The sequence below is a fragment of the Ursus americanus genome, chromosome 26 (assembly GCF_024610735.1).
Source record: "Ursus americanus isolate L20-20 chromosome 26, mUrsAme1.1.p, whole genome shotgun sequence".
NCBI classification, from domain to species: Eukaryota; Metazoa; Chordata; class Mammalia; order Carnivora; family Ursidae; genus Ursus; species Ursus americanus.
Genome location: NC_142152.1, coordinates 15,107,862 through 15,121,387, shown reverse-complemented (window position 1 = coordinate 15,121,387; position 13,526 = coordinate 15,107,862). Strand labels below are relative to the sequence as shown.

Genomic DNA, 13,526 nt, shown 5'->3' with positions numbered 1-13,526 from the left:
CCTCAGGAAGCCGCGAACGCCACCGAGTGTCTGCACACCTCGCTCCGTCTGCCATGGCTGGTTAAAGAACCATCCGGATCGCAGCGCGGGGGGAGGGCTGGGTGGGGGGAGAGCGGCGGCCGCGCGTGAGGCCGAGGGAGGGGCGGCGGCGCGAGCGGCGGCGGCGGCGGTTCCAGCATGAAGAGGAGAGCTGGCCTGGGGGGCAGCATGAGGTCAGTGGTGGGCTTCTTGTCCCAGCGGGGCTTGCATGGGGACCCCCTGCTCACTCAGGACTTTCAGAGGAGACGCCTGCGGGGCTGCAGAAACCTCTACAAGAAGGACCTCCTCGGCCACTTCGGCTGTGTCAATGCCATTGAATTCTCCAACAATGGAGGCCAGTGGCTGGTCTCAGGTAAATCAACCCCCTTCCCCGCCCCGCGCCTCCCGGCCCCCTTCCAACCTCCCCTTTCGATCTCCCTCGCCACCCTCCTTCTGCCCTCCGCCCCCACCCCCTCCCTCCTCAACCCCCCTTCTGCGGTGGGAAGGTTTGGTGTCAAATTCAAACCCTTGCAGGGGGAGGGAGGGGAAGGAGAGGATGTCTTCTGTAAAAAAAGACCTAAAATGGTTGACAGGTCCTTAATTCGCTTTACCCCCAAGTGCAAAGTGATCTCTCCTGATGACTGCCCTGGAAGTGTGGGTCGGGGAGGGGGGGCGAGATTACCGCCTGACAAAGTTTGATGGGAAACTCTTCCTCCGTGTACTTTAAAAGGTGCGGGGGGCATTTTGGGGATTCGGAGGGGGAGGAGGCCGAGGCGCGCCGGAGGCCAGGGGGAGCTCGAGTCCCTGGCGCCGGCGTCCGGGAGCAGGGGCCTTGGGGCTGGGGGCCGGGCGGTGACAGGGCCGGGCGCCGAGGGGTCGGGGGCCGCGACTCGGGGGGCTGGCTGGGTGAGCGAGGAGAGGAGCCGGGCGGATCGCTGTTGGCCGCCCCCGTCGGCGCCCTCAGGGGCCCGGCTCCATCTCCCTTCGCTGTAGTGGCCTCTTCCGCGTCGTGTTTTTCTTACGGTGTGGGCAGTGCGGAAGGCTCTGGAGGCTAAGGGGCACCGGCCTGAACTTGAATGCGCAACTTGTGAGGCGGGGTGTGGTGGGTGAGCGACCCCCGGAGACTTGTTGGCTGCAGCCCCGCGCCCGCACCCCCTTTGCCGGCCGCTGCGGTTGCAGGTGGTCTCCGCTCCTCCTCCCTCCCGCCCAGCTGGGCTCGGCTGCCCCCGGGCTCCCCCTCTGGTGTGGGGAAAGTGGCGAAATCGAGGCCGGGGCTCCGGCCGGGCGGTGTAGGCCTCGCTCTCCCGGGGCTCCTAGCGACAGGCAGCTGAATCGATAGCCTATTGCTCCCGGGGAGGCCCGGGCCGGGCGGGCCGCGGCGACAGCTGCCCCGGGGGAGGTGCTCCTGCTGCCCGTGGGGGCGCTCTCCGCCGCCGCCCTCCTCCCGGGGGTCTCGGGCCCCAGGCGGGCGAGTGGGATGGGGTCCGCTGGGGGCGGCTCCCCGAAAGCGGGCGAAGGGGCGGAGGGCGAAGACGGCTGATCTGGCGTTCCCGCTCGCCGCCTACCCTGCTCCGTCCGTTTTCCTGCATTGAGAGGGAGGAAGCCGGAGGGAGCCCTGCGCTGGACGTGGCGCTTCGCTTCACCCAGGCCGGTCCCCGAATGGTTTTCTAATTTACGTCAGTGGGCAGCTGGCCAGAAACTTCTGGGATCACGGCAAAGCATCCGTTTTCTTCGCGAGTAACAGTCGGAAGTGGCACGGGCGTACAGTCCAATTTAGGGGTAGCAGAGATAAGACTTGTGTGATCATTTCACGATAAACCTTCTGGGGTTTCTCCAGAACTGACTTGACTTTTCCACCCGAGATCGTTTTCTCTTTGACTAGGTAGATTTTGGCCCTAGATCATACCCTGAAGAAACCCGATATTCTACTTCAAGGCATACCCCAAACAAAAGCTTCCTTCCCCAACACTGCCAAAAATTCCAAGGGCAGAAATGGGGAAGATCTCTTTAGAGAGCTCACCGTTTTTTTCTTCTGTATTCATTATACTGTAGTCTCCTTTCCAGACTGATGTTTTCCAACAGAGATGTCCCCAGACACAAGGAAATTCTCTCTACTGGGTGAGGGAATTTGAGGGGGGCTACTCTTTTATAGGCTGAACTAATCATGGTAATTAAATCGTGAGTACAGTCATACATTTCCCAGCTTAACACTTTTTAAAAATAACAGATTTATTAAGATATAATTCACATGCCATACAATTCACCCATTTTAAGTTAACACTTTTTAAAAAATACTACAATGTTGCCTCCATTCTCAATAAGTTACCCTTGTGCAGGACCTTCCTCTATGTCTCAAATGAACCCCATATTCTCTAGTCTTGGCCAGTTAATTTATCTTAATTGTGGTCTGTAGAAGAGGAGAGTCCTTTCCACAGGGCAGGCTCTGGCAAACCTCCTGATTTTAGGCATTTATTTCCTTATTTTTCTAGGCCTGAGTTGCCCATCTCCATCGTTACTTTCTGGGTTTCAGTCTTCTTTGCTCCTTACTCCTCCTCCTTCCCATCACACTTCCTCTAGCTCAGTCCTTCCTGTTTCCTTTTTATGTACTCCTGTCCTTGTTCCCAGTCCATGCATAAGGACACCCCCCCCCCCCAGTTTAGCTCAGATACACTTAGCTTTTCTTACTGATTTCCTGAACGTACACTTTTGGTTAAAAGCCTTTTTAGCTATTCACCTTCCATTATCAGTACAACTTATGTGAACAGAAAGTTCCTCCTGTTTGCTTCAGATAAGGAAGCCCGCTCTTAAGAGTCATAAATACACCTTAACTTGTTAAAGCTAATTAAATATTGTTCTGGGAAGTCCTTCAATAATCTTCCCCAATTTAAAACTATTTAAAGTATCAGGTTTACATCTTCTCTTATCTATCATTGTCCTTCTTTAGCAGTCAATACCTGAGGGGAGAGGCTCTTAGGGTTTGAAGTTAATGCTATCTGTCCCTAATGTTTCACAGTAACGTGGTGGGAGGCCGGACTCTGGGATGGTAATGAGATTACCTTTATGCATTTTGTTGTTTTTCTTGTATCTTGTCTGGATTGGTTAAAGACTTTAGAAAGTGGTGATTATTATTATTATTTTTTTAAGATTTTGTTTATTTGAGAGAGAGAGACAGCCAGCGAGAGAGGGAACACAAGCAGGGGGAGTGGGAGAGGAAGAAGCAGGCTCCCAGCAGAGGAGCCCGATGTGGGGCTTGATCCCAGAGCGCCAGGATCACGCCCTAAGCCGAAGGCAGATGCTTAACGACTGAGCCACCTAGGCGCCCCAGAAAGTGGTGATTAAAAAGATAGTGTATTCATAGTTTGTTCACTATTTTCATTCCCTAATGTCTGGGCAGGCTCACATTTCTTGTAACTGACACATGACTATTTGGTAGAATTAATTTAGACCTAGGGCAGAAATATTTGCATGATTCCTGTGGCCTTATAAAATAAGAATTGTTAAGGATACATCATTGCTGTTTTGTTCTAACAGTTGGCCCCTTTTCCAGGGCTCAGTGAGGCCAGCAGATGTTAAGATTAAGCCAGAGAAAATCAGAAAGGAGAAAAGGTGTTCTGCTGGGCAGTGAGACTGTCAGCAACAAGTGGGAGGATTTTTTTGTTTATTTTAAAACATTAAAATACTTTAACTTAAAAAGTATTTTTCTTTATTGTTCATCAAAGGACATTACTGTGCTATCCTGTAAGGCAGTGTGGTATTAGCATACACATGGTTGAAATCACTGCTATGTCATTTAATGTGTGACCTTGTAGTCAAGTTGCTAAGCCTCTCTGGGTCTGTTTCGTGATGTACCAGCACTTACCCGAAGGGCTCTTGTGAGAACTACATTAGGTAAAGTTTAGGTTGTATGTTGAATAGAATGCCAGGTCTCTCAGAGAAAATGTTGAGCTTGTTTTCTCTCCCTTTAGTACTTTTAACTTGTGATATCCTTATTAGCTGACACTTGTTCTTACAGTATTGGTAACAGACCTGTGCAAATGGGGCAGACAGGATAGTTTTGTGACTTTTCGATGTGGAATAAGAAGGCACAATGTATGTTGGAGTACTACTCCTAAGACATCCTACCAACATCAAGGAGTGTATGCTAGAACACGTATTTCAGGGATATCCTGGGTTTACCCTTTAAGTCTTTGGTTACATCTAACAATATTATTTTTTGATATTTGATATAATTTGATAAATGATATAATCAATTTGATATAAATTGATATTTAAGACTAATTGATATTAGAACCTGTAGAGCTAGCAGATTAATAGCCCATTAGTATGAAGTTTTGAGTTTCAGTGAGAGATTATGATCTCTTTCTTGATGCTTATGAGTAAATGTAGGAAAAGCACCTTCAGAAGCTTTTCAAATAGGGTCAGTAACTGTGCTGTTTAAAAGTGTAGTTAATAGGAGTTGTGAATGGGGAGAAGCATTTGACTATATTTACTTGGTCATAATATTTATAACTGAGATAACTAGTCCTATTTCTATTTTACATGGGTCTCTGACTTTATTATCATAAGTTAGGTAGAGATTAATAGCATGAATTCGGGGGTCAGGCTGCCTGGGGGTGAATATCAACTACTTGCTAACTGGGTTACCTTCGTTAAGTCACTCACTCTCCACTTCATAGCTATATAATAAGAGCAGTAATACCCCACAGGATTGTGGTGAGGACTGCATGAAATAACACTTGTAAAGTTCTTAACACCAGGGCCTATCCTTTGCTTTTGCTCTGGTTGCCACTGCTGCAACTCTTCGTATTGTTATTTAGCCTGAACCTCACCAAAAGCTTTCAGGAGATTGACACTTCCAATATCTAACATTTATTTGCACATAGCACAGTACAATGTGAAAAATTGAGAAGGCTCTCAATGAGATGAACTGTTAAAAATGCTTTGTAAATAAGCTTAACCCCAGCATTGTCATCAAAGCGTATTTTTAAGCATCAAATAATAGCTGTGATAATAACCATATGCTCAATTTGAACCTGTTAATTCATGATCATTTTCTGTTTCCCAATCACTAGTTCTATCAATTTTATAGAATCAGTTTTTTGTAAATAAATTCATCTAAGAGAATGTTATCTACAAAGTGTTTGTCTTTAACCAGTGGAACAAAGTCTTAACCTCATTAGAACTTCTCATGTATTTAATTGGAAATGAATTTGTTGGTCCAGTGGTTAGTTTACCAGGAAAAATATGGCTAGTGGTAGGGCAGATTTGTGACTTGAAAAAGCTTTCGTAGTACATACATTTTAATAAGGTGATTAGGGAATCAATTATTGGTATTTCTTCTGGGCTTTTCTATTTACTGATAATGCATTGCTCTGAAGGTATTAAATTTTATCCTTTGGTCTATTAATTAATTCAACAAATAGTTTTTGAGTGCATAGTTTATAAAGCAGAAGCAATTAGAACAGAAATGATGAATCGGGTATAAACCATGCTCTCAAGCTTGCATTTTAGGAACATTTACTTATCATCTGTAACAGTGCATGGCCCTTTAAAAAATATTTCCCCTCTGCTCTATGATACTTTGATAGATCCCTGATTTTTCTCTGGTTTGCAATACTTAACAGCAAATAATCCTCTTGCTTATGAGGTTTAGTGGGAAAGAAAGAAGGCTCATAGAGATGGCCTTGGAGGACATTACTATGATAAATTATAGATATCGTGTCATAAGGATAAGGTAACATGGATATTTATAGATGCACATTTTATTTTTCCCTCTTGTTCTTCAGTCAGCTAATTGTTACCTGTCAAAGATTGGCAGATTTAGAATTATGCCCAGGTTTGTCACTTCTACTTTAAAATAAGCTAGTGAGGTTGAACTGATGACCACCAGTCTTATTAGACATTATTAGCACAGCAAAAAGTTGTCTTTGTGTTCTGTATTGTTCAAAGGATCACCACCGACTTAACTTACGCCAATGTGTTTTTGATATACTAAGAGTTCCTAAGAGGAGCAGTAGCCCTCAGTTATGTATCCTGGTGACCACAAGTGTGTGCTCATTCACTGATTATTGTTAGATTTGGATGTGAAGTGCATTTGGAATCACTTAGATCAGGGAAACTTTATTGACCAGTAAAACTTGAAACACAGGTGCTGCCTCCTGAGTTAAGAAGTAGATGCATTTATCTTATGCATTGAGCCAGTTGAAGAGCACTTCCATTTGTTAATAAATAGCACTTGATTTTAATTTTTTTCATGGTTTCAAGAAGTAATTGCTTTTCTTATTGTTTTAGTCTGAATTTATATACTCAAGAGTAGAATTAAAGCCTTTTAAAATTAAAGGAACTAAAATCCTAATTCAAATGAAGATTACGTAGGTTAAGAAGGAATCGATTCTGTTTTCAATTTTTGGTGCCCCATATTATACGTATTGTCTCTTACAAGTAGAGAACTGAATATTAATCTGTTAGGATTAACCTTAGATTATTGTGAGGATATGAAATTACATTTCTTTTTTACTTGATTCTCTGTTTTCTTTAAAATTTTGATTTTAAGTTAGAAGGGTTAGTTTACTATTTGCCTGTGGATATGTAAGCTGATTTTAGGTGATCTTTGAATAAATCTTTAAATTTTAATAGTACATTTATTTTTATATATGGAAAAGTTAACCAGCATGTATAAAATATTTTTAATGAATTTATTGCTTAAGGTGAGGTTAAAATTTTTAAAAGTCAGTTTAAAGAAAAATAATGTTGAATTTGTTACATGGATATGGCAAAAATCAAAAGTTGATTGAGATTGGGGCGCCTGGGTGGCGCAGTCATTAAGCGTCTGCCTTCAGCTCAGGGCGTGATCCCGGCGTTCTGGGATTGAGCCCCACATCGGGCTCCTCTGCTGGGAGCCTGCTTCTTCCTCTCCCACTCCCCCTGCTTGTGTTCCCTCTCTCGCTGGCTGTCTCTCTGTCGAACAAATAAATAAAATCTTAAAAAAAAAAAAAAAAGTTGATCGAGATTGACTGAAACCTGGGAAATACTGCAGTAGTTAGTCTTTTTTGTATCTTCTTTTTTCCTCATTGAGTCAGACAGAAGGAAGGATCTTCATTTTATGGAAAAGGAAGTGGAAAAGTAGAAAAATAACTTGCCCAGAGCTACCTTGCTAGTCTTTGGCAGTCAGCAAGCCAAGTAGGGCCCGTTGCTCCCAGGCACGTTCTAAGTTGCCTTTTTATATTTTTCTTTCCCATTTCTTATAGGGTAATTCACCTTTTCTGGATCTCTTTTAAAAATTGAAAGCTGAGAAATTAGCAATTTCTGAGCACATGTGCAATCTAGGTGCTCCTCTTAGATGATAAATTATATTTCTGTGTTTTGCTGTAAATAAAGTTAACTTATTCCACACAGGTATCTTATGTTTATTTATTCATTAAAAATATTTAATGGAAACATATTATGTGTGCCTCTTTAATCTTAATAATAACTACAAGAATTATTTTTTCTTAGTATTTATTTAGCTTATAATGTGTGCCAGGCTCTCTGCTAAGCACTTTTTATGTCTTATTTGCCACTTGGAAAATAGCCAGTGTTATCTATAGTCTAGAAAGACCTAGGCATTTGAAAGTTTTGTTTTAATTGTCATAACTAGGTGCTAAAAAATCAAGAAAGGACATTGATCAGTGACTGCTGAGGGTTCTATAATGCAGAGAACAGATAGGGCCCTGGTGGAAGAATAGATATTGGAATTCATTGTTTCTGGTTAAAATGAAGTGAAATATAATTCTAGGGATGAAAAAAGATTACTGTGATCTATTACCTTGGTCTTTGTAGAAAATTTGGTTCCAATAGCTGCTTCCCAAGTTTCTGTTCTTTTCACCTTTAATACTTATTATTCACTGCTGCCAACAGAAGCTTCCTAAAACTTAACTATCATGATCACACATCCTCTGTTGATCCCTCAAAAAATCTGTGCTCCCCAGGGTCCACCAAATTAAATAGGAATGCCTCACCTGAGGCATTGCTGTTCACAAAGATAAATGTTAAACAATAAAAATAGCTAATTTTTGAGCATGTTATTCATTTACCACGTATCATTTGGGGGTGTTTCTTATGTCAGGCACATTTTACATAAGTGACCACATTTAATACTTACAAGAACCTTTCCTAAGGTAGGGTTAGTGCTATTTATCCTTATTTTACATATGAAGAAACTGGCGTGGAGAAGTTAAGTGACTTCCAAGGCTCCTGTAGTTTGCAGTGGATCTGGGTACGCAGCCTGGGTCTGCTGGAGCAGCTGAGATGTGCTGCTGACTGCTCTGAAATTTTTAGACTATTTTGTAGGATCTGACTTTTCCCCTATATTCTCTTCTCTTGCTGCTATCACTGTGATACTTTGATAACTGCTTTCCCCCCCATTTTGTGTAAATGAAGGGAGGGGGTGTAGCTGTGGGGGTGGATCAGTGGGCTTTGAGCCAATAAGCATAGTTCTGGTCATAGATACTACACTCACCCCTCCAGCAGATCTCTCTTGGTGCTAGAAATCACTTGACCAGGATGTTGGTCTCGGCAGTCATCTAAAGTCTCCTTCCTTACACTTTGTGCGAGTTCCATAATTGTTTACATAAACCATGTAACTTCACACTGGGTTAAACTCACCTGCTTTAGTGAGGTATAATTAGGAGTGGGTATATTCTGGTTACCAGTTTAGTTCCTCTTCTCCCTTAGCCCAACCAAAGTACAAACAACATACATGACTCATACTATTTACTGAGCCTGTAATTTGAGTTTGATGTCTGCTGAAAGCATGCTGATTGAGTACATTTGCCTGATTTCAGCCAAAAGAAATAGGTGTCTCCTCATAAGGACATAGATGAATAATGATAAAGTGCTTTTTGGAAGAAGGTTTAAACAATGTAACACAGGATAATTTGCCCAAAGAGCATTGGTAAGTCATTTGGAAGTGCTTTGCCACAGACACAATATCATAAAGGAAGGTATGACTCCTAGACCAGATGATAAGCCTGTTTAATCCTTAGTGAGTTTGAACTATAGTGTTCTTGCAAATAAAATTTACTTCTGTCACCAGCAACTTCACTCTGCTTCTGTGAAAAAGAAGGCATTCCCTTTCCAAGGTTATTCACAGATTAGGGTTAACAAGGAGGGTTAGATTCTACTTGCTCTTCACATCAGTTATCCTAAGTCAGGAATTCAGGGAAAGACTTAACAGCAGCAGTTTGTCACTTTTTTTATCTGCTTTTCCCATACCTTACGGACATACTTTCCTTGCTACCTTATTCACTCATTGCACTTTGCAGTGTTGATACCCAAGATTCTATCACGTACCTCTCAGGATGCAGAGTTGATATGCATTAGAGGTCAAGTCCGTGTGCTCTGAGTATTATTTTCTTATTAGGGCCAATTTTAAAATGGAAGTTATATTCTGGAGGGCTGGAGCATGTAGGAATCAATGAGAAAATGGCATCTGAGGAAATTGATAGGTTTATAACAGATCCTAGTAGCAGAGATGTTGGTGGAAAGACTGATTCGCATCTTCCCTTTTGCTTCTGTTGGGCTCCTACCTCTTGATAACAGTGAGGTAAGATTACCTCACATGGTTGATAAGCTAACTCTGTATGTCCCCTGCCTACCTGGCTGTTGGCTGGGGTCCTTTATACCTGGGATACTTGGGACTATCCTAATTTCCCCATTGTCCCAGTAAAATTATTAGTGCTCCTTTCATTCTTAAAGTCCTAGTTTCAGTGATCAGTTACATGGCCAACTCATAATCACCTGAGCTGCCTGGTATTCAAGTAAAACCAAAGCTCTACTCTTCTTAGCTCTTCCTAAGAATGAATGCCTCTGGTGAGAAAGCCTCCAAGCCTCCATTCTGTTGTCAGGTCTTTCAGCTGCCACTTTTAAGGTACTGGATTGAACCTGAGAGACAAAGTGGTTGGTTAGTCATTTGTCCCTTCGTTTCTTATTAGAAAGGAGTAGAGGCAGCTAAAACCATTAAAAAAAAGCTACATCCAGGGCCTAGTAAGTTACCCCTTCGTTTGTATATACCTCCTCTTATAGTTATTCTACTGTTCACTTGTACGTTTTTCCCCCTTTTTAAAAAGTCTTCCTGTGGGGGGCGCCTGGGTGGCACAGCGGGTAAGCGTCTGCCTTCCGCTCAGGGCGTGATCCCGGCTTTATGGGATCGAGCCCCACATCAGGCTCCTCTGCTAGGAGCCTGCTTCTTCCTCTCCCACTCCCCCTGCTTGTGTTCCCTCTCTCGCTGGCTGTCTCTATCTCTGTCGAAAAAAATAAAATCTTAAAAAAAAAAAAAAGTCTTCCTGTGGGTTGTTTTCTTGCAGTTGATTTTAAGGAAAGGTGTTTTGGGGAATGATTCCCCACTGAGTTGGGATTTTTTTTCCTGAGATTTTTTTTAATCCAAAATGTGGATGTGATATTGATATTAAAACCATGTTGTTAAAACTCCATGTTATGGAGTATCTGTGCAGCACCCAGAATACATTTGGATTAAATGTTGACCCCTCAAATGTATAGAATGGGCCTTGGAAGGATTTTCAGGAATTGTGGTTTTTCCGGTATATGGCCAGTTGGCTCTAGAATGTCTTTCATGTTGTGAAATGATATCAATAAAGAAGTTTATGAGATCTGGGTTAGACTCCTGATTTCACCATTGTCACTGTGATCTTTTACTACTAACATTCTCTCTCTGTAGAATCATAGAATTTTATTGCTGGAAAAGACTAATGGTCATCTAATTGAAGCTTTTAATTTTACATATAGGGACACAGAGGAGCAAAGAAGTAGAGTGATGAGTAGTTTACGACTAGAAGTCATACAGTCAGGATTAAAATCTGAATCTTCTGATTGGGTCTCAGTAGGTAAAGTCTCTGTGTTTCTGAAGGACTTTACTCAAGTAAAGTGTTAAACTCTTTCGTTGGCTTCCTCTGCCACTACATTCTTTCCTTATTTTTTTAGGTTTGTTTATTTTAGAGAGTGTGTATGCATGAGCAGGGGGAGGGGCAGAGGGAGAGGTGGGGAAAGAACCCTCAAGTAGACTCCCTGCTGAGTGCAGAGCCCAACACAGGACTTAATCCCAGGACCCTGAGATTATGACCTGAGCCCAAATCAAGAGTCGGACACTTAACTGACTGAGCCATCCAGGCGCCCCTCTGCTACTGCCTTCTGTCTGCAGTTTCATTGTCCCTGAACATGGTTGTTTTGATTAAGTTGGAGGTGGCAGTGCCTGTTATTTTAGAGATGAGTCAGTAGAGATTTTCCAGGTTGGAGGCAGACTGTCACTCTGGCTGAGTCTTCAGTTTTAATTCTTAGTCTGCCTATACTTCCCTTACTTTGGAAAGTCTGTTTCCTTCCAAGAACATTACTCAGGAGGAGGAATTTTCTGCAAACCTAGGTGCCTGTCAAATCTTGTTATACAATTTCTCTCATTCTGGATTTCCATTCAGTCTTGTATCTAAATTTCAGTTGTATCTTTTATGTTACTACTTAAGGCCAAGTGACTAATTGGAACCTCTGAGGATTGTTGTTTCTTTTTTTTTTTTTTTATAGGTGTCTTAACCAAGTTTGATGGTTTAGTACAGATATCACTAGCTGCCATAGATGGCTGAAGCATGTGTTTTTGCCTTCTACATACTGGCAAGAAACAGCTGAAATTTGCATGTTTGACAACCAGCTTCAAACAGTCCTTGAGACTCAGGGTTGACATCTCTGTTTATACCTGCTTGTGGGTGGGTATTGTGTGCCTTCTTAAAAGGACTAAAAAGCATTGGGCCTGCATTGGTTCAACCCTTTTAGAATTGCTCAAGAAGGGAAAAGAAAGCTTTATTATGCTGTTAATGTTGCTTATGCAGGGTATTTTGCAAAAGTCAGGCAGGTAGTGTTCTTATTTTAAAAAATGAAAAAATGAGAAACTACTCAGAATAAATGAAGAGAGTGTCTATGATATAATCAGGAGAGCATATTGTCCAGGTTAGTTCTGTATGGCAGAAGAAGTGAGACTGGACATTGTACATGATCTGTGGTCTGGAAGTACCTAACAGTGCATCATACTATCTTAATAACTTCCTTGTAAGTCCTTACTGTTGTTGAGATCCAAGAATCTGTCTTTAGTGTTCCCCTAGCTCTATTTGAGGAGCTTTTGTTCTTTGACATTTCACTAATTCCATACTTTATTATTGAGAATTTCCTGTTGAATCATGCAAGTCAATAGAATAGGGCATTTAGAAGACAAGCTTCCCACTTATTCGTAAGTTTTTAAAAAGATCATGTATTAATTATAGGAAATTCAGAAAATAAAGAGACATTTAAAGAAAGGAAGTATACCACTTAGGATGACCATTTTTGACACATGGGACGTATTTTTAGCCTTTTTTGTATGCATGTGTACATATTTTAAAAATAAAATTGAGGGGTGCCTGGGTGGCTCCATTGGTTAAGTGCCCTACTCTTGATTTCAACTCAGATTGTGATCTCAGGGTTCTGGAATGGAGCCCTGGGTCGGGCTCATCAGGGAGTCTGCTTGAGATTCTTTCTCTCCCTCTTCCTTGGCCCCTCCTCTTGCTCGTGTTCTCATGCTCTTTCCCTCTCTCTCTCAAATAAATAATTTTTAAAAAAAATTTTTTTAAATTGGAATTAGGTCATCTCTGCTGTTTTGTAACTGTTTTCTCAATATTAACATTTTTTGTGGTATGTCATTGAATATTTCTCAGAGCCAGAGTTTCTCAGCCTCACCAGTATTAACATTCGGGGCTCGGTAATTCTGTGTTGTGGGGGCTGTCGTGTGCTTGTAGCGTGTTCAGCAGCATCACCGGCCTCTAACCAGTATATGCCAGTAGCACCTCCCTCATTGTGATGACCAGAAATGTCTCCAGACGTTGCCAGATGGTCCAGGCAGGAGAGCACTCTGGTTGAGAACCACTGTCTAAATAAAAAATTCTTAGACTCTTTGGTCTCAGTACCCCTTAAAAGTCATTGAAGACCTCAAAGAACTTCAGTTTATGTAGGTCATTTTTATCGGTTTTTATTGTATTAGAATTTAAAACTGATAAAGCTTAAAAATTCATTTAAGAAAGAAATAATAAACTTTATATTAACATAATATCTTAATGAAAAGTAACTATTTTCCAAAATAAAGAATAGAGGAGTAACTTATTACCTCTTTCCAACTCTTTAGTATCATAATAGACATTATGAAGGCATTTGCATTTAATCTGTTGTGAAATATTGATTTAGCTGACATATATGAAGAAAATTCAGCCTTACGCAGGTATGTAATTAGAAAAGGGGAAAGTGTTTTAATGCCTTATCAGATAACCATGCATATTCTTTGAGATTTTATCAAAACTCAAGTGGAAGTTTCTTAAAGATTAGTTGCAAGGTAGAGCCTGAAACCATATCAGGGAAATTTTCAGTCTGTTACATTAAAATCCTTTAGTCTGTAGGAGTGCCTGGGCGGCTCACTTGCTTAAGCAACTGGCGCTTGGTTTAGG

General features: G+C 41.9%; 1 protein-coding gene and 1 pseudogene across 3 annotated transcripts in view; one reads left to right on the top strand and one right to left on the bottom strand.

Moving 5' to 3' along the window:
- The first annotated feature begins 34 nt into the window (after positions 1–34).
- Positions 35–13,526, top strand: part of DCAF5 (DDB1 and CUL4 associated factor 5) — a 91,694-nt gene continuing 78,202 nt past the window's right edge. Inside the window, exon 1 of one of the 3 annotated variants that reach the window (XM_045807960.2) lies at positions 35–391. In XM_045807960.2, the coding sequence (XP_045663916.1) occupies positions 178–391 (214 nt within the window). In that variant the 5' untranslated portion in view covers positions 35–177. The remainder of the gene's footprint in view (positions 392–13,526) is intronic. The other 2 variants (XM_045807959.2, XM_045807961.2) reach the window with 2 other exon arrangements.
- LOC148107692 (uncharacterized) lies at positions 652–2,060 on the bottom strand (annotated as a pseudogene).